The sequence below is a fragment of the Myotis brandtii genome, unplaced genomic scaffold, assembly GCF_000412655.1.
Source record: "Myotis brandtii unplaced genomic scaffold, ASM41265v1 scaffold374, whole genome shotgun sequence".
Taxonomy (NCBI): Eukaryota; Metazoa; Chordata; class Mammalia; order Chiroptera; family Vespertilionidae; genus Myotis; species Myotis brandtii.
The window spans coordinates 1,064,767-1,088,835 of NW_005364372.1; the positions used below are offsets into that span (position 1 = coordinate 1,064,767).

Sequence of the window (24,069 nt, forward strand, 5' to 3'; positions counted from 1 at the left end):
GGCAAGTTAGGCGGGGAACGTTGGAGTCCGCAGTCACTGGAGCAAGCAAGCCTCCCTGTTCGCTTCAGTGCATGGCTGCCAGCCGCCATCTTGGCTGACAGTTAATTTGCATAAGGATATGCTGATTAGCCAATGGGAAGGGTAGCGGTCGTATGCTAATTACCAGGTTTCTCTTTTATTAGTGTAGATTGGCATTTTTATTTTTAATTAGAAAGAAAGGGTATTAAAGATATTAAGGAGAAACTATTTACATCCTAGGTATTTTAAGAAATTAAAAAGATATGGTTTTACTAACAATGCTACCTTAGTTATAAAATATTTTAAAGTTTATGAAGTACTTCTATATACACTTGCTTTGCTTTAGCCTTCCACTAGAGTTCAACGTTTTACTAAATAGTTTAGCAATGAGTAGTTTTGCCCCCCACCCTAAAAAAATGGGAAACACTTTTATATATTTCAGCAATTACCAATCAAGGAAAAACTTTTATATTTTATATATCAGTGTCTTTCAAATACAATCCAATCTTTGAATTAACATTTTGCCCTCTTCCAGTTGCTAGAACCTGTCTGTCACCAGCTCTTTGAATTCTATCGCAGTGGAGAGGAGCAGTTACTTCGATTTACACTGCAGTTTCTTCCAGAACTGATTTGGTGCTACCTTGCCGTCTCAGCCAGCAGAAATGTGCACAGCAGTGGATGCATTGAAGCTCTTCTTCTAGGGGTTTACAATTTGGTTTGTATTTAATGTGGTTAACAAAATGTGTTTTGGCAAAAGCAAATGCATAACATTTTCAGCAAAAGCAAATAGCAACTACTTTTCATGTTTGTAAAGCTAATATTTGTTTTTTTGTACATCAAATGATTCAGCTCATTCTTCCAAACATAACTTTATGAGGTTGAGGTCTATATGGGCATACATATAATACACACACACACACACACACACACACACACATATATATAGCTAATATGCAAAGTGTCCCCGCGGGAGTTCCATCAGGAGTTCAATCGCTTGCTATGATGTACGCTGACCACCAGGCCTAGGGACCCTACCTGTGCACGAATATTGTGCACCGGGCCTCTAGTTATGTAAATAACTCTTTTGGGATTGACTGAAGACTGAAAATAAGACCATTTCTTTTGTAGAGGTATCTGAAAATATAATTATTGAATTTTAAAGTTTTTAATCTTAAAACCCATTGTCTATAAATTGTTTGTGACCTTCACAAAAAGTTTAGGAGAAAAAATTTAGTCTAACATCTACCACTAATAGTTCTGTAAAATTTGGACCGTCTCCAGAGTTTATAACATTGATTTAACATATAGTTTGAATTACTAGTAGTGTTTTTATATTAATTAGTATGACATTCTAGATACTTAAGGTTTCTACTTTTTAAAATGGAAAAAAAAAGTAAGAACTTTTTTTTGACATATTTCATAACTGTGTCAATTGATTTAGAAAATGTAACTTTTTACATGAAAAAAATTAATGACTATTAAGACTATATCTATATGTCAGCCAGCCTTAAAATTATGTTACTTATATTTAATTTTTTTATGTTAGTTATATTTTAAAAGGAGAAAGATTTATGCGACCTGAAGAGAAACCAGAGTATTATATTACTTATATTTCAAAAGTGGAAGGTTAACTCCAAGTATTTCTGAATAATTTATGATGGATTATCATAATTAAAGATTTCAGTTGACTTTAAAATTCTTTTCAGGTCATACTTTAACAATTTAAATTTAACTTTTAAATTTATATGCAAAACATAAATATTTTAATATACTTTCTTTTACTTTTGTAGGAAATAGTTGACAAACAGGGACATAGCAAAGTATTGAGTTTTACGATTCCATCTTTATCCAAGCCATCTGTATATCATGAAGTAAGTGGCATTTTATCAAAGTATGCTTATTATTGCTAAGATTTGAAGTTACTATAAATTGGGGTCTGGTTATTGAGACAAAGTTTTTGATCAATTTATTAGTACTGTAATTATAAAACACTAAAGTATTTGCTGTTTTCAAATTTGAAATGAGAACTCAAAATCATTAAACTCTAAAATCTGATTCTTAAGAAATCTATTTAAAGTATTCATTTTGAAATATTTTTCTCTTCTTCCAATGGATAAGACTAGTCTATTTTTTTTGGTAGCAATTATGTATTTTCATGGCAGAATTTTTGAAGTTTAACTATTATTTCTATTTGTAGTTTGGTTGTTAGTTATTCTTTTTAAAAAAAAAATTTGATTTTTTACAGAGAGGAAGGGAGAGGGATAGAGAGTTTGAAACATCAATGAGAGAGAAACATCGATCAGCTGCCTCCTGCACACTCCCCACTGGGGATGTGCCCGCAACCAAGGCACATGCCCTTGACCGGAATCGAACCTGGGACCCTTGAGTCCGCAGGCTGACGCTCTATCCACTGAGCCAAATCAGTTAGGGCAGTTGTTAGTTATTCTTTAAGCAGAAAATTTAGTAGACAGTCTGAATGTTTTTAAGATATATGATTTCATGGCAATTATTCTTAGTGGTATATGTATTCTAAGTATCACATTTTTAACAAAAGGGTTTTTATTTCTTCTTTATTCAAATGTCCTTTTTTTAGCCTTCCAGCATTGGGTCCATGGCTCTGACTGAGAGTGCACTATCCCAGCATGGTTTGTCAAAAGTTGTATACAGTGGACCTCACCCCCAAAGGGAGATGCTGACAGCACAGAACAGGTATGCTGTAGAGACATAACCTACACTACTACCACACTGATTAAAAACATTATTTCAGTAGGTTTATAAATAATGATTAATGAGTTGTGTATAACAATTTTTTAAAAATATTGAGTCATTGTACAAGAGATAAAACATAGTCCCGATTTGCCACTTATACTTTGCTTTAGATGTCATTGGAAACATCGAATTTTTAAGATAATTTTCATGTGACTGTTACTTGGGAAGTCTTCTTTTTTCTTTTTGGAGTTCTGTATTATTATTGTTGTGAGTATTTTGTATAGGTTTATTCTGTAACATACCTCTCCCCAATGCCTGCTTAATTTAATTATGGTTGACTTAAAATTTTAAAGATTTGTAAATATTCTTTTGGTTTATCTTTAGGTTTGAAGTGTTGACATTCCTTTTGTTGTGTTACAATGCTGCCTTAACCTATATGCCCAGTGTTTCTCTTCAATCATTGTGTCAGATTTGTTCAAGGTAAATTAAAATTTAAATGTTTTTAATATTGAAATATATGAATCTAGGGTTGCTAGTTTGTTATATATCTAAGTTATTTTTGTTTTATTTTATTATTTGTTTAAAACTTTTTTTATTGATTTGAGAGAGAAGGTAGGGGAGAGAGAGAAAGAAACATCAATGTGAGAAAGAAACATTGATCAGTTGCCTCTCAACCAGGGATCAAAGCCGCAACCTCGGTATGTGCCATGACGGAATTGAACATTGATCAGTTGCCTCCCACATGCGCCCCAACCAGGGATCAAACTGGCAACCTTGGTATGTGCCCTGACAGGAAATTGAACCCACCACATTTTGGTGTACGGATGACGCTCCAGCCAACTGAGCCACACCAGTTAGGGGTATTTAAAATGTTAAATAAGATGCCCTAGCTGGTTTGGCTCAGTAGATAGAGCGTCAGCCTACGGACCAAAGGGGCCCAGGTTTGATTCTGGCCAAGGGAACATATCTCAGTTGCAGGCTTCTCCCTGGCCTGGGCCCTGGTTGGGGTGCGTGTAGGAGGCAACCAATTGATGTGCCTCTCTCACATCAAAGTTTCTATTTGTCTTTCCCTCTCTCTTCCACTCTCTCTGAAAATCAATGAAAAATATCCTTGGGTGAGGATTAAAAATGGGAAAAATAAGTTAATATGAAGTTCAGCCTAGCCAACACATGGAAAGTTATTATAGTCACAAAAAATACAATAAAGAAGCTAATGTTGAATAGCAATTCAATGGAATATTTCACCAGAAAAAAATAATATTATATAATTAAAAGGATGGAGCTATTATGATCTTTCAGTATTTGGCATGTGGTTGTTTCTGTTTTATTTGCTTGAAGAAAATTATTTTTTATTTCTGTTGTGCTCTAATTTGGTACCAAGAAATAAGTAAGAGATACAGTTTTTAAGCGTTCCTTGTTTAAAAAAATTTAGCCACTAGGTTGGTTAAATAAATTATGGTAGTCCTTAGGTATACTATGCAAACATTTTAAAATTGTGATTTAAAAAGGTATTTACTGATATATTGTATATGCTATGATTCTAGCATTGATTTAAAATATGATAATAGTTATTTCTGATTGGTAGAATTATGGTTTATTTTAATGTTTTCCTATGTGATTTTCTGTCCTTTTCTAAATTTGCTGTGCTGTGATGAACATGTTACCTTTAAAAAACAAATAAACAACAAACCAAAACAAAAAGATATAGAAAATGCCTTTGGTAATTCAAGTAAATAGAGATAATAGAGAATTAAGAAACTTGTAGAATAATTTAAATTTGGGGGACTTATTTAGAAAATGTAACTTTGAAAATTAATAAAAGGGAGGGTGCATAAAGCAATACTTAGAAATCAAATAAAAACGAACCAAACAGAAAATCAGAAATTGATACTGAATAAGATATAAAACTGTACAGGACCAGAGGGAGAAGGTTGGTAATAAAGCAAGAGGCCTGTAAGAGAAGATAAGAGAATTGGAGAGTCAGATGATTCCTAAATTAGCATAATTATATTTCCTAGACGTTGAAAGATGATACCAATGTGCCATCTTTCCTACTTACTGAGTTTTTCTAATATGTTTCTTGTTTTAAATCCTTTAAAGTCACAGGTGCCCAGACTTCTGAATTTTACAAGATCTGTAAAATTTTTAACAAAGATGGAGCAGGTAGAATATCTACGTAGTGTTGCCAACTTTTTATCTTGCCAAGTGATGTTATAAATATCTACCGTCAACATTATTTAACAAAACTGAGACTATTTTAATATCAAAAAGCAGGGAGAGTAGGAGGGAAGGACAATAATTTATAAATTAAAAGTGGGATGTTTAGCTTTCTTTGTTTCTCATTTCACTATGGTCTAGTAAAACTTTGTTATGGACTAAAATGAGAATAAGGACCAACACTTCAGAAAAACTAGTTTAAGGAGTGACTTGATGCAGCAACTTTCACCTTTAGACCTTAAAGCAGACTACAAAGCCCAGCTTCTACTCTGGAGCAGTGTCTTAGATAGTAGGGCTCAGGAATGCAGCTACAGATATAGATAAAGACATCTATACCATATATCCGAAACTTAGCATCTTCTAAAACAGTATGTCTTATTTGTCCAAGTTCATTTAATGACACTACCATCCAGACTGCTATCCACACTAGTGTAGAAATAATCATATACTCCTATTCAATTTTACTTCCCAGATGTGACTCCACCCTTACTCCTTTAGTTTGGATTACTTCATCTCACTTGTGGGATATTTTGACACTCTCTTCTCCTGTTTCAGTGAACTCTTCCAATACTACCTGTGTGATATAATTGAAAGACCAAGCTGATCATGTCACTCCCTTGTTTAAAACAAGACCTTTAGTTGCTTCTCATTGCCTACTTGATAAAGCCTAGCAGGGTATAACATACTCTGTGATCTGACCCCTATTTAGCTTTTCTGTTATTTTCTAGCGTCCTAGCATTCTATCCTACTAAAATTTCCCCAGGCTACTTGATGTCATGCTATTTCATCCTTTTTTCTTCAAGACTCTGGGTTGGTTAAATAAATTATGGTAGTCTTTGGGTGAGGATTAAAAAAGAAAAAAAAAGTTAAATAAGTTAATATGAGCCACTAGGTTGGTTAAATAAATTATGGTAGACCAAAGGAATAGCTTTCTGGGAAGCTATCTCTGACTTTCTACTTCTTCCACTAGAGTTTTCCACTCTCTCCTTTTATTATTTCTGTAACTTATTCATTGAAATATTTGTTTACTACACAGTCTTCATGGTTAAATTGTGACTCCCTGTGGGTGCTATAGCTTTCAACTATATCCCTAGTGTATGACACAATACAAATCTTTGATAAGTATTTACTGAATGAATAAATAAATTGAAAAAATTCTATCTTTCATATATTGCTTCTCTGTTATTTACTTCCACATATACCATAAAAGTGTAAGGTATAAGAAAGTAAGATGGTTCTAAGTTTGTTTTTTTAGATAATAAGAGTTAGAGGAATCTATTTTAGTTTGGATATAAGTTTTTGTAACAGCAAACAACATTTAAGTTGGTTTTATTTCATCTCCAGCTAAATTTTTTCAGTTTCTGTCTTAGTCATCTCAGGCTGCTGAAACAAAATACTATAGACTGAGTGGCATTTATAGACATTTATTTCTCACAGTTGTGGAGTCTGGCAGATTGAAGGTCAAGGTGCCAGTAGATTTGGTTCCTGGTGAAGGCCATCTTGCTGGCTTGCAGGCTACTGCCTTCTCACTGTGCCTTCACATGGAAGAGACCTCTGGTCTCTCTTCCTCTTCTGCTAAGGGCACTAATCCTATGGTGGGTGCCTCACTTTCATAACTTTATCTAAACCTAGTTACTCCCAAGGGCCCCACCTCCAAATATTACCATATTGGGGGATTAGGGCTTCAACATGAATTTGAGGGGGACACAAGCATTCAGTCCATAAGTATCCCTGCTCCCTTTTACCCATGGTTCTAAAGAATTTTAAGATCCTCTCAATATCAAATGAATTTATACTTACTCTTTAAAGTTGCTTTGAATTAATGATACCCTCGTGAGTATATTTTTGAAATGGTCTATGGTATACTTGAGCATATTTAAGTAAAAGTTTAGATTCCTGGATTGGAGGAAATACTAAGTTCCAGGTAGTAATTGCATGGGGGGAAGGGAGTAAGTCATTACAATCTATTGATTGGTACTATATTAAGTAACGGTTGTATTATATCAACCACAGCACATTATGAGAAAACAGTTCTTTTCTGTTTTATTGAAAATAAAGCCCTAGCTGGTTTGGCTTAGTGGATAGAGAGCATCAGCCTACGGACTGAAGGGTCCTGAGTTCGATTCCAGTCAAGGGCACATGCCAAGGTTGCAAGCTTGATCTCTAGTAGGGGGTTTGCAGGAGGCAGCTGATCAATGATTCTCTCTCATCATTGATGTTTCTATCTCTCTCTCCCTCCCCCTTCCTCTCTAAAATCAATAAAAAAAAGAAAATGAAAACTTACTTTTTTTTAAAAAGCAGTGCATGCTGATTATAGAAAATGTAGAAAATACATCCTATATAATAAAAGGCTAATATGTAAATAGACTGAACTGCAAAACGACCGGTCGCTAATGATGTGCACTGACCACCATGGGGCAGTCACTCAGTGCAGGAGCTGCCCCTGGTAGTCAGTGTGCTTCCACAGGGGGAGCGCCGCTCAGCCAGAAGCTGGGCTCATGGTTGGCGGGCACAGCGGCGGTGGCGGGAGCCTCTCCTGTCTCCGCGACAGCGCTAAGGATGTCCAATTGCCAGTTTAGGCCCACCTAGTTGGACATCCCCTGAGGGCTCCAGGACTGTGAGAGGGATGTCTGACTGCCAGCTTAGGCCCAATCTCCTGGGGAGCGGACCTAAGCCGGCAGATGGACATCCCCTGAGGGGTCCCAGACTGTGAGAGGGCACAGGCCAGGCTGAGGGACACCCCCCCACCCCCCGAGTGCATTAATTTTTGTGCACCGGGCCTCTACAATAAATCAAAAAGAAGGTACATTACCCTGGTTGGGTGGCTCAGTTGGTTGGAGTATCATACTATATACCAAAAAGATTTTGGGTTTGATCCCTGTTTGGGGTGCAGAGGAAGCATCTGATCGCTCTTTTTCTCTCACATTGATGTTTCTCTCTCTCAAAAAAAAAAATCAATTTAAAAAACTAACGCATCCTTGGGTGAGGATTTTAAAAAAAAAAAAAAGGAAGAAAATACATCTATAATACCACAGCCCAGAGATAACTCTAAGACTTTGTATATGATCTTTTTATACAGATTAAGATACATGCGTGGTTTTGTAGTTTTTCTCTGTTATTTAAGTAGACTTTCAAAACATCAGGGCAACCTGCTTGGGTCCCCTCCCTGTAGCAGGGAGCTTTTCTGTAATAAAACTGCTTTCACTAAAAAAATACACACACACCAAAAAAAACCACACGTCATGTTTAATTGTTTCATAGTATTGTCTGAATGATTTATTACTGGTCCGCTGTGTTGGACTTTAGCTGGCTTCCTATTCATTATATTAAGTACTTCTTAACTTTAGTACACCTTAAATATTCTTCACTATAATAAATACTTCCCGGGGGAGGGCAGTTAATGGGGGGATGAGGACACATATATAATACCTTAACCAATAAAGAAATTAAAGATAAAAAAAAGTAAAGAACCAAAATAAATAAATAAATACTTACTTTTATTCCTTTAACAATTTTTGGTAAAAATATATTGATCTTTCTTTAGGAATCTACCTTTGTTGTCATATTTAGGCATTCAAAGAATATGTAACTATTTGCTTATTTTATTTCTCTTATGGTTTTTGACATTAAAAATTTCAATCTATCTTTAGTTTATTAAGGTATGTACTGTATGTTGTTTGAATGTCATTTTAGAGTATTTTTTTAAGCCTGCAGTTTGTGTCAAGAATTTTGTCAGCGCCCAGATGGCGTGGCTCAGTGTTTGAGTGTCACCTATGAACCAGAAGGTCATGGTTTGATTCCTGGTCAGGGCACATGCCCGGGTTGTGGGCTCGATCCCCAGTGGGGGGAGTGCAGCAGGCAGCTGATCAATGTTTCTCTCTCGTCATTGATGTTTCTGTCTCTCTCTCCTTCTCCCTTCCTCCCTGATATCAATAAAAATATATTAAAATAGCCCTGACCGGTTTGGCTCAGTGGATAGGGCGTCGGCCTGCGGACTCAAGTGTCCCAGGTTCGATTCCGGTCAAGGGCATGTACCTTGGTTGCGGGCACATCCCCAGGACGGGGTGTGCAGGAGGCAGCTGATCGATATTTCTCTCTCATTGATGTTTCAAACTCTCTATCCCTCTCCCTTCCTCTCTGTAAAAAATAATAAAGTATATTTAAATATATATATATACATATATATATATTAAAATAAAAGAATTTTTTTATGATAAACTAGGAGCCCAGCGCGCGATTTGAAATTACGCGGCGCTGCCCACTCCCTCTCCGGCCCTTGAAGCAGCCACAGCCATTGCTGATCAGGCCCTCCCGCAGCGCAGGCGCGGAGGCCCCTGCCACCCCGCCCCCCGACGCTGCACAGGCAACCTCCTTCTGTCCAGTCGACCTTTTACGGCGTCCCGGTTAATTAGCATATTTCTCTATTTTATATATATATATAGAGAGAGAGAGAGAGAGAGTGCTGAGTCCATGTACTAGGTTTTACAGTGACTAAAAATTATTAATAATTGATCAAAATTAGTGAATCAACTCTGAGAATATGGTTCACTTACTACATATTAACACCCCTCTAGCTTTATGCATTTTTTCCCCCAATCTAATTTGCTTAGGAAAATGTTACAGACAAATATTCTGTTTGGAAAGATTCTTTTGTTTAGAGAAGCGAGCATACCCAGTATACTGTTGGCTTGTAAATGTTAAAAAATAAATTACCTAAAATTTTACCAATTTTACAAATATTTTTATTTTGGTCTTTCTAGAATCTGTGTTTGTGGATATCCCAGACAACATGTAAGAAAATACAAAGGTGTAAGTAGCAGGATACCAGTTTCTTCAGAATTCATGGTGCAGATGTTAACAGGGATTTATTTTGCTTTGTAAGTTTATTTTATATACAAAGTAAACATTTTATCTTTTTGGAAAATTATAGTTTGTTGTTTTATTGTTATTATATACTTATCTCAATAGAAAAATAATTGGCATATATTTGTGAAAGAATATCAATCAAGATCTTGATAATAGTTTTATTTCAAATGTCTTTTAATGTTCTGAAGAATTTGCATCCAACTAAAACACTTCATTTTTTTAAATTTAAGAACAGAATGAAAATTAGCAACACCTAAATATATGCACAGTTCCTTTTTTCATTACTTTTTGCTGTAATTTTCAAATAGCTTTTTTCCCCCAGTGAATATCTTTTTCCATTCTAGAAATTTTAACTCTTAAAAAACATTTTAAAGCCTCTTTGATCACAAATAATGTGTTATTAGTTTCTAATATTGATGCTCAGCCTTAATGCCATAGATACTAGTATTTTACTTGGTAATTCTCTTATTACACATATCTTACTATATTTTTTATTATATTCAGTTGGTACTTTAACTGAATATAGTATTCAGTTATTCAGTTAGTAGATTATAAACCTCATGAATGAGGCAGAATTTATGATCTTTGGGCCAAATCTGGACTGCTGCCTGCTTCAAAAAAAATTGTGTGTGTGTGTGTGTGTGTGTGTGTGTGTGTGTGTGTGTGTGTTATCTATGGCTGCTTTTGTGCTATAGTGACAGAATTGAGTAGAGACTGTATTTTGACAAGCCAAAAATATTCATAATCTAGTCCTTTAAGAAAAAGTTAACCCCTGGGTTAGACCTTTAATATTGTCCCATTATACTCACACACACTTTTTTCCTGATATATTGCTAATATTTGCAACATACATCACGTACACTTCTAAATGACTACCAAAATACAAAGAAGTAACCACTTAGGATATTGTAAGCCACAGTAGTTATAGATTCTCATTAAAAACCGTGGAAGCCCTAGCCACAGTTTGACTCAGTGGATAAGAGCGTTGGCCTGGGGACTAAAGGGTCCCAGGTTTGATTACGGTCAAGGGCATGTACCTTGGTTGCAGGCTCCTCCCCAGCCCAGGCCCTGGTCAGGGTGCATGCAGGAGGCAACCAATCGATGTGTTTCTCTCACATTGATGTTTCTCTCTGTCTTCCACTCTCTCTGAAAATCAATGGAAAAAATATCCTCGGGTGAGGATTAAAAATATTTTTAAAAACCGTGGGAGTTAACAGAATAATTTAACCATAAAGTGTTCTGAACATTATTCTAAGGTATATAATTTACTATGTTCTGACTTGCTTTGAAAGTATAAAATGCTTTGAGGTTGCCTGGCTTATTTTTATATCTGTAGATATAATATCTTTAGAGAAGAAATGTACATCTATAAAATATTCTTTTCCATTAATTGGCTTTCAGATACAATTGAAAGGAATTCAAAGATTTAAAAATATGTATTTAAGGAGAGTATAATGCTAAGCAATGTGCTAATCTGACCAATTATTTTCCTCAGTAAAGATAGTTTTTCATTGTATTTTGTTCAAGTATATAGAATTAATTTAAAATAATTATATTTTATTTATTTAATTTTATAGTTATAATGGAGAATGGGATCTAGCTGAAAAAGCATTGGATGATATTATTTACAGAGCCCAGTTAGAATTATATCCAGAGCCATTGCTGGTAAGTGCCTCATTTATTTATGCAATTTTTTAAATTTAAAAATTCTCAAATTAGAACTATAAATTGAAGAGTAGCCATTCATATGTCATTAATACTCAGTGATTCATGTTCCTGTTATACTAGGAAAATTTTTTATTTGAAAAGGTACACATATAATAAAATTTGACCATTTCATTTGGCTAACTTCTTGGATACCTGATAAATAGTCTTTTTTTAACTTATAAGAATACTAGAGGCCCAGTGCACAAAATTTGTGCACTTTGGAGGGGGGGTGGTCCCTCAGCCCAGCCTGCGCCCTCTCACAGCCCAGGAGCCTTCGGGGAATGTCCGACTGAAGGCTTTAGCACTGCTGCAGAGGCAGGAAAGGCTCCAGCCACCGCCGCTGCACTCGCCAGCCCTTAGCTTAGCTTCTGTGGGAGTGCACTGACCACCAGGGGGCAGCTCCTGCATTGAGCGTCTGCCCCCTGGTGGTCAGTGTGCATCACAGCGACTGGTTGATTTGCATATATTAGCCTTTTATTATATAGGATTCTCCTTAACATGCTAGAACTACACTTATTAGTTAGCATTAGGTATTTGGAAATATAATTTAATCTTTTGAAATTTCATCACTTACATATCATATTTAACTATAAGTTTTCTTCTGAGCTCTTACTCTTTATTCCAGAGGATTTATATATTATCTTATAGGAAATACCTTAGTGAAAGTATTCTTTTTAAAAACGTGTTAAAATTTAACATCTTGTTTTATCTAAGGTGTAATAATACATTTTTATTTTTTAATACCAATCTTAAACTATATGTTTCCTTCTTAGGTTGCTAATGCAATAAAGGCTTCGTTGCCTCATGGTGCCATGAAATCTAGTAAGGAGGGTACAAGGTGTATTCAAGTTGAAATCACACCAACTTCCTCTAGAATATCAAGAAATGCAGTAACCAGCATGTCAATAAGAGGTCATCGGTGGAAAAGACATGGTAAGAAATAAAAAAAACTCTACACATTAGAGGATTGTTGAGTCTATCACATTTTTCTCTGTACTGTAACTCCTGGCTTTAGTAAACAGTATCATAGTGGCATGGAAGAAAGAGTTATTGGGTCACTTTTAATTTCTAATTTATTGTCCATGAGTGACAGGCAATAAGGAAAATAGAGCCCCTTATGTTACATTCATGAATGAAAATTTATTTAAATATTGTGTTGGTTTTAAAATTATATTTCCATAGAGAGAAAAGTAGAAAAATACATTTAAAAATTATTCATACATTTTGAGTTTCTATTCACAATTACTTGCAAATATTTCTTAATGTTTCTGATTTCTCAACTTTCTAGCAGGTACACTTGCATATTGAAGTAGAACGACTAACATTTTCTTCTGGATTTCCTGTAAAGGATGCCATAGTATTGATGCAACTCTAGACATTTCTGTTTTCTGGAAGTTAATTTTCTTCAAAGATTATCTGTTTAATATTCCTCCTTGACCGTTTCGTTTTATTATTTGAAAATTCTATTGGAAGTTCATTTTATTCACCATGGCCTTCTCGATGCTTTCTATTTCTCTTCTCTTATAATTAATTATTTCTTATTTAATTTCTTATTTTTATAACTCCCCTTCTACCTAGAAGTTATTGTAGTGGCAAATATCTGTGTAAATATCAGTGTCACCTTTCTCAGAAGGTAATAATAGAGTGGGAAGCAAAAAGCCACTTCTTTGCCCTAAGCAAACATTGATTAGGAGTCAAGCAAAATCAGTTCTCTATTTTCTTCTTCCTATAAATTGATAAAAATGTTAGCTCCTTTTGGTATATTTAGTTATATTTGTCTCTAGGGTCTCTCTAGAGAAATGCAAATGTGAGAAGAATGAAATTATTTATGGTGAAATAGAAAGTTGATGATGAGAAAAGTTGTCATTGTTCTTTCTCAGGGAAACTAGGAGATGGTATGTCAAATAAAGAATAATGATGAAAATTTCCAGCTTAATCAATGATCGCTATGAATCTTTTTCTCTTTAAAAGTAGTGTGACAGTTCTTGAAGGTCCTTTAGGAAGGCATTAAAACGATGGTAATGTTTGCCATTAGGAAGGCAAATCGTTACTATTTAAAACAAACAGATACTTCAGTTTCTTCAGTGAAAATTATGTTACTGAATGGAACTAGATTATAGGTATAAAGTCATTTAATTAGATATGGTAGTACCTTAGAGATCAGTGTTTTGTTTGGGCATAAATAGGTGAATATAGGCACAGATGCAATGAACCAGATCATATGGGTCATTGTGGACATAATGGCTCCCAAAATACCACTTTAGGAAATGTAAGAATGAATTTTAATTCCTTTGTTTACTTTCCTTTCTTGCTATTTAAGTGGGCATATTGGGAATTAGGAAGAAAAATATGGGTCCTTCAGTTAAAAATGTAAAATATTTAAGCTCAATTGTATTTGTGTGTGTGTGTATGAGAGAAAGAGAAGGTGTGTGGATGTGTCCATGCATGCATTTAACAGAATAAGATGTGCACCCTGCAATAAAATAGAAGGCATTTTTCCAGAAATAATTTTAAAGGAATAAATTACCAAAACGAGAAAAGACTGCTTGAGGTATATTGTATCTATTAGGTACTTACATATTTTCCAGATTACATTTTGGCCTCCACTTGGGTAGTTGGCACTTAGGGCTACAGCTTCATTAAAATAACCTTCCTTATCATCTATTCCCTTATACTTATTCAACCTTCACAACTCTAACACTCCTGTTTATGGTAACAAAAAAGTCACAGATGAGGATTTAGTAAGAGAATGAACTATAAAAAGAAGTCAGCTGAATGGAGCAGATACAGAATATAGCTCAGTCTTGTTTTCCACTTCTGTAGTGTGAGTTCCCTTTATCCAATGGACTCTAAAGTATTCCTAGTCTAAGGTCCTTATTTATCTCTACAGGTAGGTTGCATTCTCCTATTTTTTAGTGTAGCCTTGGCTCTCCTTTTTACAGCAATATTTTTCATTGTTACCTTGTTTTGCTGAATTAAAAACTTTTCTGTTTTCCATTTTTGTAGTCCTGATTCCTGCTTGAACACCTTATTATTCTGGGCTCTTTAGCTGACACTGGCTTCTTTTTTAAAAAAATTTTTAAAATATATATATTTTATTGATTTTTTACAGAGAGGAAAGGAGAGGGATAGAGAGTTAGAAACATCAATGAGAGAGAAGCATCGATCAGCTGCCTCCTGCACACCTCCTACTGGGAATGTGCCTGCAACCAAGGTACATGCCCTTGACTGGAATCGAACCTGGGACCCTTCAGTCCCTAGGCTGACGCTCTATCCAGTGAGCCAAACCGGCTAGGGCTGACACTGGCTTCTTATAGGGACGATAAAATATCTTTGCTCTAGTTCTTACATATATAAATAATTCTCAAGTTATAAATGGATACTTAAATTTATGTATGTATAAATTATATTTATTATATTACATTCATATATAAATTACATATGAATTACAATAAAATTTGATTTATTTATACATTATTTTTTGCAGAAACAATGCTAAAGGGCTTGTAAATTCCAGAGTGACCCACATAAGCCTTTTCATCCCTTAATGTTTCTGAAGCAGAGTACTACAGACTGTAGGTTTAGTTTATGACTGTGTGAAAACACATTTAGAGTTTATTTGATGGAACTCTAATGCATTTCCTATTTCACTTATATCCATACTACTCCCTTACCACACCAAACCTTCCAGGAAGAGGTATATCTTCCCAGACTCTGAACTGTATCACACAGTAGGGACATGGAATATCCAACTATAAGCCTACGAGATTAGGATTGGGGGAGAAGAAGGGAGGAGAAGCATGAACTTTAAGGAAGAGTCTTTTTCTCCTTGCCTCTTTCTTTGTTACTACTGGGAAAGAAGAAAGCAGTTGGCTCCTTTAATCCCCTTTCCTTGAGTTTCTTCCCCCTTTTTAATCTTTTTTTCTTTTATTTATTTTTTTAATTGAGATATAATTGGTATGTAAAATTATATTAGTTCCAGGTTCACAACATGATTCAATATTTGTATATATGCGAAATGGTCACCACAACATACCGAGTGAACATTCATTGCCGCACATAGTTACACATGTTTTTTTCTTGTGATGACAATTTTCAGATCTACTCTTGTAGCAACTTTCAAATATAAAATACAGTTTTATTAATATAGCCGCCATGCTGTACATGTGCATTACATCCCTAGGACTTTCTTTATATATATACTAGAGACCCAGTGCACGAAAATTCATGCACTCAGGGGGGTCCCTCAGCCTGGCCTGCACCCTCTCACAGTCTGGGACCCCTTGGAGGATGTCCACCTGCCTGCTTAGTCCCGCTCCCCGGAGGACTGGGCCTAAGCTGGCAGTCAGACATCCCTCTGGCAGCCCAGGAGCCTGCTTGTGGCTGAGCAGAGCTCCCCCTGTGGGAGCACACTGACCACCAGGGGGCAGCTCCTGCATTGAGCGTCTGCCCCCTGGTGGTCAGTGTGCATCATAGCGACTGGTCATTCTGCTGTTAGGGTCAATTTGCATATTACCCTTTTATTATATAAGAGATATATATGTTTGTACCTATTCACCAGTGGACCACTTTCACCCATACCCCCCAGTGCTCCCCAACCACCAATCTGTTCACTGTATCTATGAATTTGGTTTTTTCTTTGTTTAGATTTCACATATAAGTAAGATCATATGGGAGTTATCTTTCTGTGTCTGACACCTTGTTTCACTTGGCATAATTCCCTCAAGGTATATCCATGTTGTCATATAGGATTTCCTTCTTTTTTATGGCTGAATAATATGCCATTGTAAATGTACCACTTTTTCTTTTTAAAAAAATTGAAAGGATCTGGTTTATTATTTCTTTTTATTATTGATACCTACCTGTTTGCATAAATGAGATATACAAGTTGAATCTCTCCTATTTTCATGATAAGTGGGGATTAATCGAGAAAACAAGTATTAAAATAACATTCTAAAAAATCCTGATTTAATGGTAACATAAATGTCAGATAATGGAATACTGTACTTCAGGACTATAGAAACTACATTTATTTTGTAAATATGATTTTATGATTTTATGAGAAAATCATTTAGTGGAAACAAAGTTGCTAATAGTTATAAAAGCATTTTGAAAAATGCAGAAATGATCATTTTAAACCCCTAAGTAGCAAACTTTAAAGAATTGGCGATTGGAATTTTACATCTGCAATTAGAAATGTATAAAGCTTATGTTTTTAACTTAAAAGTTGTCTATACTTATTAATAAAATTTAGGAAAACTAGCAGTTTTAAAAAGGTTTAAATATTTTAGTATAATTTTGAGAAGCCCCATTATTATCAGATTCTAAAATGCTATTTGAGGAACAAATTTTCCTTTCCCAATATAGATGATAAAACATTTAGACCAAAAATAAGCATTTCCTTCTGGCCAAAGATAGCATTGCATGAATTTTAACTGGCATTCTTGATATGGAACTTTATACTCATGAAGGACAAAATAAAATATTAGGAAATATTAGATGACTAAAAGAAAAGGGACCTATTAACCAAAGAGCTAAAATATCATGGTGGTACAATTTCTGCATATGAACATTAGGTTTAAAGAGGAAAGAATTCTGGCTTAGCCAACTTTAGAAGAAAACAAAAAACTCTTAGGCTATGTCTAGGTAAAAGTAAAGTAATTGTCTATACAGATAAGTAAAATATTTTATAGATATTGGTCTTAGGCAAACACACTCGTTTGTAAATTATTGATTTATATTTTTTACTAAGGAGGTCATATGTAATTCTTGCTGTCGTTTATGAAGTTATTTATTGTTACTTATTATTGAGCACTGCACCATCCTCCCAACCCCCCTTTTAGGAGCATTTGTTGCACACTGCACACAGAGGATGAAATAAGCTTTTATAGATAGTTTTACAATAGATGTTGCTTACCTGTTTTTGGTCTGTCTGGTTATGAGGATCTTTAATCATCATGAAGGATTCACCTGGTCCAGCAGCATCCATGTTGCAATTCTTGAAGGGATTTTTTTTAAAAAAAAAACTTGAGACTTAATAAAGATGACAAAAGTTATTGAGAGTGACTGAATCTACCTCAGGAAGGAGAATTGTATCATTTACTATATATGCAACAAAAACTAAAGACTTGACTCTTGCACTGGCCTGTGTGACTCAGTTGGTTGGAACGTCATCCCATACACCAAAAGGTTGCAGGTTTGATTCTAGTTCAGGGCATATACCCAGGTTGTGGGTTCTATCCCTGGTCGGGGCATGTGCGGGAGGCAATTGATAGATGTTTTTCTATCACATCGATCTCTCTCTCTCTCTCTCTCTCTCTCTCTCTCTCTTCCCCATCCCTCTTCCTTCCTTTCTCTAAGATCAATAAAAAATAAAAATTAAAAAAAAGACTTGACTCTTCTTTATTAAGGAAACTGGTATAGCTCCTAACCAATGTGTCTATAAACAAATCATTTAGATGGCATTTTTCTGTGTACTGCTCCTTTCGTATTTGGAAAGTCTACCTTTGGCTTCAAGAGCCAGATTTCTTAGTCTTTGTGTACTTGCTCATAGTGTAGTCCTTTAACTGCCAGGACCTAATTCTGTGTTTCTATGGCAGATTCACTTTCCTTTAACATGCCTTGCAAATTATTGGCCCAGGCTGTGAATTGTTATGGTGTTGTTCTTTCTAACCTAAGACACACTTCATCCTCATTATTTTGTGTTACACAAATGTGACTTCTCCTGTTTAAAAAATGCCAATAAAGTATCCAAATAGTTTATCTGTGTACCTGTCAATGTCTGCCCTTTGTAATCTGAAAGATATCTAAGCTCTGTACTATGTCACAGGTAGCCCTAGTGATATGTCTTACCTACCACTGCTTTGACCTCATTTGTAGACTACTGTCACCCTTCCTTCTAACCCTTCAACATACTAAGCCATTTCTGCCTTAGGGGCATTTTATTAGCCATTTGGGATATTTGAGCTGAAATTTAAATGATGAAAAAGTGCCAGATTGCACACTTCCTTCATATTGTTTTGTGTATCATCATTCAGATATCAACTCAAATATCCCTTCCTCAAAGAGAGTTTCCCAGGTCACCCATCTAAAGTAAACTTTCTCCCCTAGCACTCTGCTTACTTTCCCATTATTCTCATTTTCTTTATTGCTATGCTATTTCCATTATCTAAAATAGTCTTGTTTACTTAATTCCCACTCTACGGTGTAAATTCTGTGAAGGCAGTGTCTTTATCTGGTTGACCATTGTGTCCCCACAGGCTAAAACAATGTTTGGCACATAGTAGGTGCTCAATAAGTAGTAGTTGAATGCATGAATGAGTGAATGAATGGTAAATTTGTAATATAGACAGCAATTTATTCCTTCTTTTCTCATTGTATTGAAAAACAGTATAACAACATGATAGTAAACTGGGTAGAAGGGTATTCACTTATAATTCCAGTATTTAAAGAGTTATACTTTTAATTTTTTTCATATGTGTATATATTTTTCATAATTGTGCTCTTTTAAAATTTAAAAATATTATCTTTAAAAAATTTGCTTTTGCTTAGTTAACAAAAAATTTTCCCAAGTCTTCCTAATAGCTCCATTTATTTTAATGGCTACATAATACCACATAGAGTTGATATTCCATCATTTACTTAACTATTCCCTTAATTTGTTAAATGATTTGTTTCTAATTTTTTGCTATTATAGATAACACTGCAATGAATAACTTAATGAATATAAATAGCATTTTATTCCATTGAATAAGATAAATTATAAACTTAAACTGATTGGACTAAGGGTTATGAAGTTGTTTAGATATGTTATGACATTTTAAATATTTATATCCTATAAATTATAAATAAATGTATATGAATTTCTTTGGGGTTTACTCTAAAATACTTTAAATAATTAATGTCAAAATTGTACGATGTAGACAGTTAAGTTAGGGATTAATTTTTTTAAGCTTCAGCTTATTTTATTTGTTTTTGCTGATAAATTTTGTAAGTGCCTTTGGTTATAACCAGATTACTTTAGATTCATAAAGCAGTCTGAGTACAAAGCTGTGTGAATTCTATGAAGAAATATATTGTTCCTTAATTTAAATGATTACTTTTAGTAAATAGGGAAGCCTTTAAAATATAAAGGCTAAAGTTGGGATAAAGAGTTTCATGAGTTATATAATGAAGTTGATATTTGGGATTATAACATTACACAGGAGAAATCACAGCTTTTCGTGATCAGTTTTAATAATGTTTGCAATTTGTTTCACCTTTCCCCCCCTCAAAGCCAGAAGAAATTTTGTAGGGAGAAATTATTTGAGTGCCTTTGAGATCCAATTTGGAAATGTCCACTAAAAGTATTCTTTAACTCTCCTCATTTCTGAATATGGAGAGAAGGTTACCTATTTATAGAGAGTATACAAATAAAATATTCTCTGAGAAGTTTCTCTTTGGACCTTTTTTGAACTTTTCGAATTATTTGAAGTCAAATGTAAGTATTGCTTTTATAGTTATAGAACAATCATGACACCTTTTGCATAGATTTTTAAGTTCTGGGCTTTTAAACAGATTCTGTTTTCTTATGCATTTATATTCCCTTAAAACATATCTATAATTTTCTTAAAGAAAGGATTAACTGCCTCTTTTTAGGTATGTATGTTATCCTATGGATGACATAATAAATGAACTATAGATTTTTAAAAATCTTTTTTTTCCCCTCCAGGTTTTTTGTTTGTTTTGTTTTTGTTTAAAGATTTACATATAGTATTACATATGTCTCCTTTCTCCCCATTGACCTCTCCCCATCCATCACCACCTCCCACCCCCCAGCACATGCCCTCACCCCCCTATTATCTGTGTATTTTACTAAACTTACATTTAGAGATGGCGACTTCACTTTTCCAAAGCAAAGAGCCTTTGCCTTTCTCTGTCAGCTAAAAAATTCTTACTAATATCAGCTATATATTATTTTTCCTTTTCCAAATTTAAGTAACACATTCCTAGCCTACTTTTCTCATGTCTTCTGCATGTTTTATTTATTCTAATAATTTTACCTTATAACAGGAAATTTTTTTAGTTCATCAAACAAATATTTATTGGGCACCTACTATATGCAAACTACTTTCCCGGGTGCTGAGTATATACAGCACTGACCAGGCAAAAATCCTTGCCCTCATAGAACTTACATCTAGTAGACAAGATAAATAATTATAGGTTAGAGAGTGATAAAGTGCTAAGAAGTAGGGAGAAGGGTATATGAAATATGGGGAATATTGATGGGATGGTCAAGTGAGGAGCATTCCAGGCTTAGGGAACAGTGAGACCAGTAAGAAGGTGTATGTAGGGAGATTGGGTCACAAAGCTTTGTAGAAGATCTTAGAAAAATAATGGAGAGCAATATCATGTAACAAATGTTTATTGGAATTGTGTAATTATCTTTATTCTGTAATTTTCCTGAGAATTATATTTCTGTTGTTTCTGGCTCTTTACAGTTTTCTGCTTTTCTTTTTATGAATTTACTTTACTAAGCAGTTAAAATTTTTCCATTTTTACCAGATAATATGCATATATTAATTAAAGATTTGTGCTTGTGAAAAATCATATGTTTTATGTTTTCTTCTTGCCACCTAATTTCATGTTTAAAAATTTTTAATATTATGCTTCTTGGGCTGCAGAACTTCACCACTATCACAGGAAATGTGATTAGCAATCCAGGTGCCTAGTGCTGCTTTATATTATTATTCTTGTCATTTTATAGTTTTGCTTGCAGAATTCTAAATTTTCACCACAGTTGCTTTCTATGAAATGACTAGGAATCTAGCAAATAAGTTAAACTTAATTGAAGGATGTCAGAGAACATTTAACTCGATTTGATTTTAATGAATTGAAGAGTAAGAATTTATAGTATTTGAGGTCAAAAGATTTTGCTGTTTAGCTCCCCACCGAATAGTTTTGTGGCTCTTTCTGAACTTCAGTTTTCTTGTCTGCAAATGGGAGTTTGAAGTAAATTGCCTACTTCAGAGGCTCACTAGAACACATTGTTTTGAGGATATAATTGAATAATATTATGTGAACACTCTCAAAAAATGATTTAGTGCCATTCGAGGCAAATAGTAGTATTTTCTATTCTGTTAGGCCACCTATGCTTATTTTTAAAAATTTTGTTGTGTTAATATGTATTGGCTTTGTTATGTCTGGATAATTTCCATAGTTTATGATTTTTTGGATTGATGGTCCCTTTAATAGATCTGTGAAACTGCTTCTACAGTGTAAATAGACAAGTCTTGGCTGTCTCCCAACAGTGTCGTTGTGATTTTACTCTCAGTTGTAGGGTCCTCTGGCATTTACCTCACTAAGATTTTACTTGCCCTGACTTGAACACAGCTGTTAGTAATGGGGGATAGGCTTGGTTGGAACTTTCTATTCTCATTAAACCTGTGTTGTAGGGACACCCAGAAGCTGCAGTGTGATGCTACCTTACTAACATGCTTTGGTCTGTTCAGGAAATAAAAATTTCATTTAGAGAACCTTCAGTCAAATTTTTCTGAGCCACTAGGTAAATGGGAAATTATACCAGCACACTGGCTAGCCAGCCCAGGGCAACATGAAGGTTTGAGGCCCTCCAGAAGTGCATATTGTGCTGGGTATGGGCTACCCAGTGCATCCATAATAACTTTTAAGTTTTCAAAATGTGAAAGATCAGAATAGAACTGTGGTTTCCAAACTTTGCTGCACATTAGTTACCTGGAAGCTTTTAAAAATCCCAGTGCCCAGATCATAGCTTATACTAATTAAATAAGAATGTCTCATGTGAGAGCCAGGCATCAGTAGTTCTTCAAGATGCCCAGCTGATACCAACGCGCCATAAAGGTCAGGATCCAAAGTTTAGGAATATGTGGCTCTGGCCTCCATTTTTTTACTACCTGTTACTGTTTCACATGCTTTAGCACCATCAGTGGGAACATTATGATCTTATCATGAAAAGCATTTGAAAGTAATATGTAATGTCTCTCAAGCAGATTTGTGGTCTACATTTTTTTTAAGAGTATAAAATGTTTTACATAGTTTTATGTTGTTTTGAACTTTAATTTTCATTACTGGCCCATGGTAGACATAGGCTACTTTTTTTTCTATTTCTTAGAGATATTTCCTTGACTACTTTAAATAAAATCATGCCTTTGTGATTTAAGACAAAAAGAATAAAATGTCTACAAGTATAAACTAGTTAGGAGGTTCATTTCTTTGTTTTGATTGCAATGGCCATTTTCAAGAATAAAGGACCAACACACAATTTGTTTTTCCAAATCCATTTTTACTTTTTTCCAGCTTAGTAATGAACTGTTACAAGATGGCCTAAATTTGTGGAATGTTATATCACAGCTGCATTAATATTTACTAATATAAAAGATGATTGGTATGTGAGACAAAAACTATACCTGTAGTGTTATTAACCATGATATCATAAGTGAATGAGCATTTTTCCAATATTGTGATTTATGAAGTCAGCTTTAATGTAATCTAATAAAAAATAGAATTTTAAGTGTACAAAAAGGAATTCCTAAGTGCCTTGGTTTCTTTTGTTGACAAAAGCTAGAGTTTTGGCTGTATATCCTTGAATATTTGCCCAAGGCTTTATAAATAGGTTCAAGTGGTCATACTATTATCTTAAAACAATAGAAATCCCGTTTGATTTATAAAAAATTTCTGTTTCATAGTCCATGTCAAATATGTGTGTGAAAAAATGCAGAACATGTATTGATGCTTTGTGAGTTTCTTCATTGTCATTTAAAACAATATGAACTTATTGTCTCCAGTGCCATCAGTATTGTAAATTATGGAAATTTCTGCAGTGCAAATATTTGACTTGATTTGTAACATTCAGTTGTCCAGTTTTTGTTTTGGATCTTTTGTTTTTCTTGTTTTGCATTTTTATTTTGTTTTGTTTTCAGCCATCATTTTGTCTTATCATCTTCAATTCTAGAGCAACCTGACAACAATAATGATACTACTGAATTGGGCATCCTTGTCATTCCTGAGATTAGTGTCACAAATGTGGCCGGAGAGAGAACCGGGAATGGGGAAAAAGGCAGAACACTAGGAGAGATTGATGCTCAGCATATACAGGGTGTGCAGGAAACAGCCACAGATCCTAGAACTGAAAGCAAAGGCTTGCCAGAGATCAGGAGGCAAAAATCTGTAAGAAAACTGATGGAGGATGGAATAAACTCACCTGGCAGAGTGCAGTTTTAGCACAGCACTTTATAGCTGCACTCCAAGGTATCTCATGGAAAAGGGCCACTGCTGCATGTTTTAAGCAACAGTTGTACAGTCACAACAGTTTTGCATGTCATCTAATAATCAAAATGCATGAATTATGCACCATAATTTCTCAATGACTCTTAATGCTCTTTGGAATGGTTATACCTATATATTCTCTGAGTTAAATTGTTATGAAAACTGAGGCAGAAAATTGCTTCCAAAATAATTTTCTGCTTATGTTTCGAGATCCAAGTTATTTATTTCTTTGTATTTTTGCCATCGTTGATATGAAGGTTAATATATATA

At 34.6% G+C, this 24,069-nt stretch overlaps 1 protein-coding gene across 3 annotated transcripts in view; it reads left to right on the forward strand.

Moving 5' to 3' along the window:
• Positions 1-24,069, forward strand: part of FAM126A (family with sequence similarity 126, member A) — a 73,613-nt gene that overhangs the window by 44,435 nt on the left and 5,109 nt on the right. The window contains exons 4-11 of one of the 3 annotated variants that reach the window (XM_005872287.2): positions 554-733; positions 1,809-1,889; positions 2,612-2,727; positions 3,112-3,207; positions 9,705-9,821; positions 11,388-11,475; positions 12,291-12,450; positions 23,486-23,781. In XM_005872287.2, coding sequence (XP_005872349.1) covers positions 554-733; positions 1,809-1,889; positions 2,612-2,727; positions 3,112-3,207; positions 9,705-9,821; positions 11,388-11,475; positions 12,291-12,450; positions 23,486-23,754 — 1,107 coding nt within the window. In that variant the 3' untranslated portion in view covers positions 23,755-23,781. The remainder of the gene's footprint in view (positions 1-553; positions 734-1,808; positions 1,890-2,611; positions 2,728-3,111; positions 3,208-9,704; positions 9,822-11,387; positions 11,476-12,290; positions 12,451-23,485; positions 23,782-24,069) is intronic. The other 2 variants (XM_005872288.2, XM_014544635.1) reach the window with 2 other exon arrangements.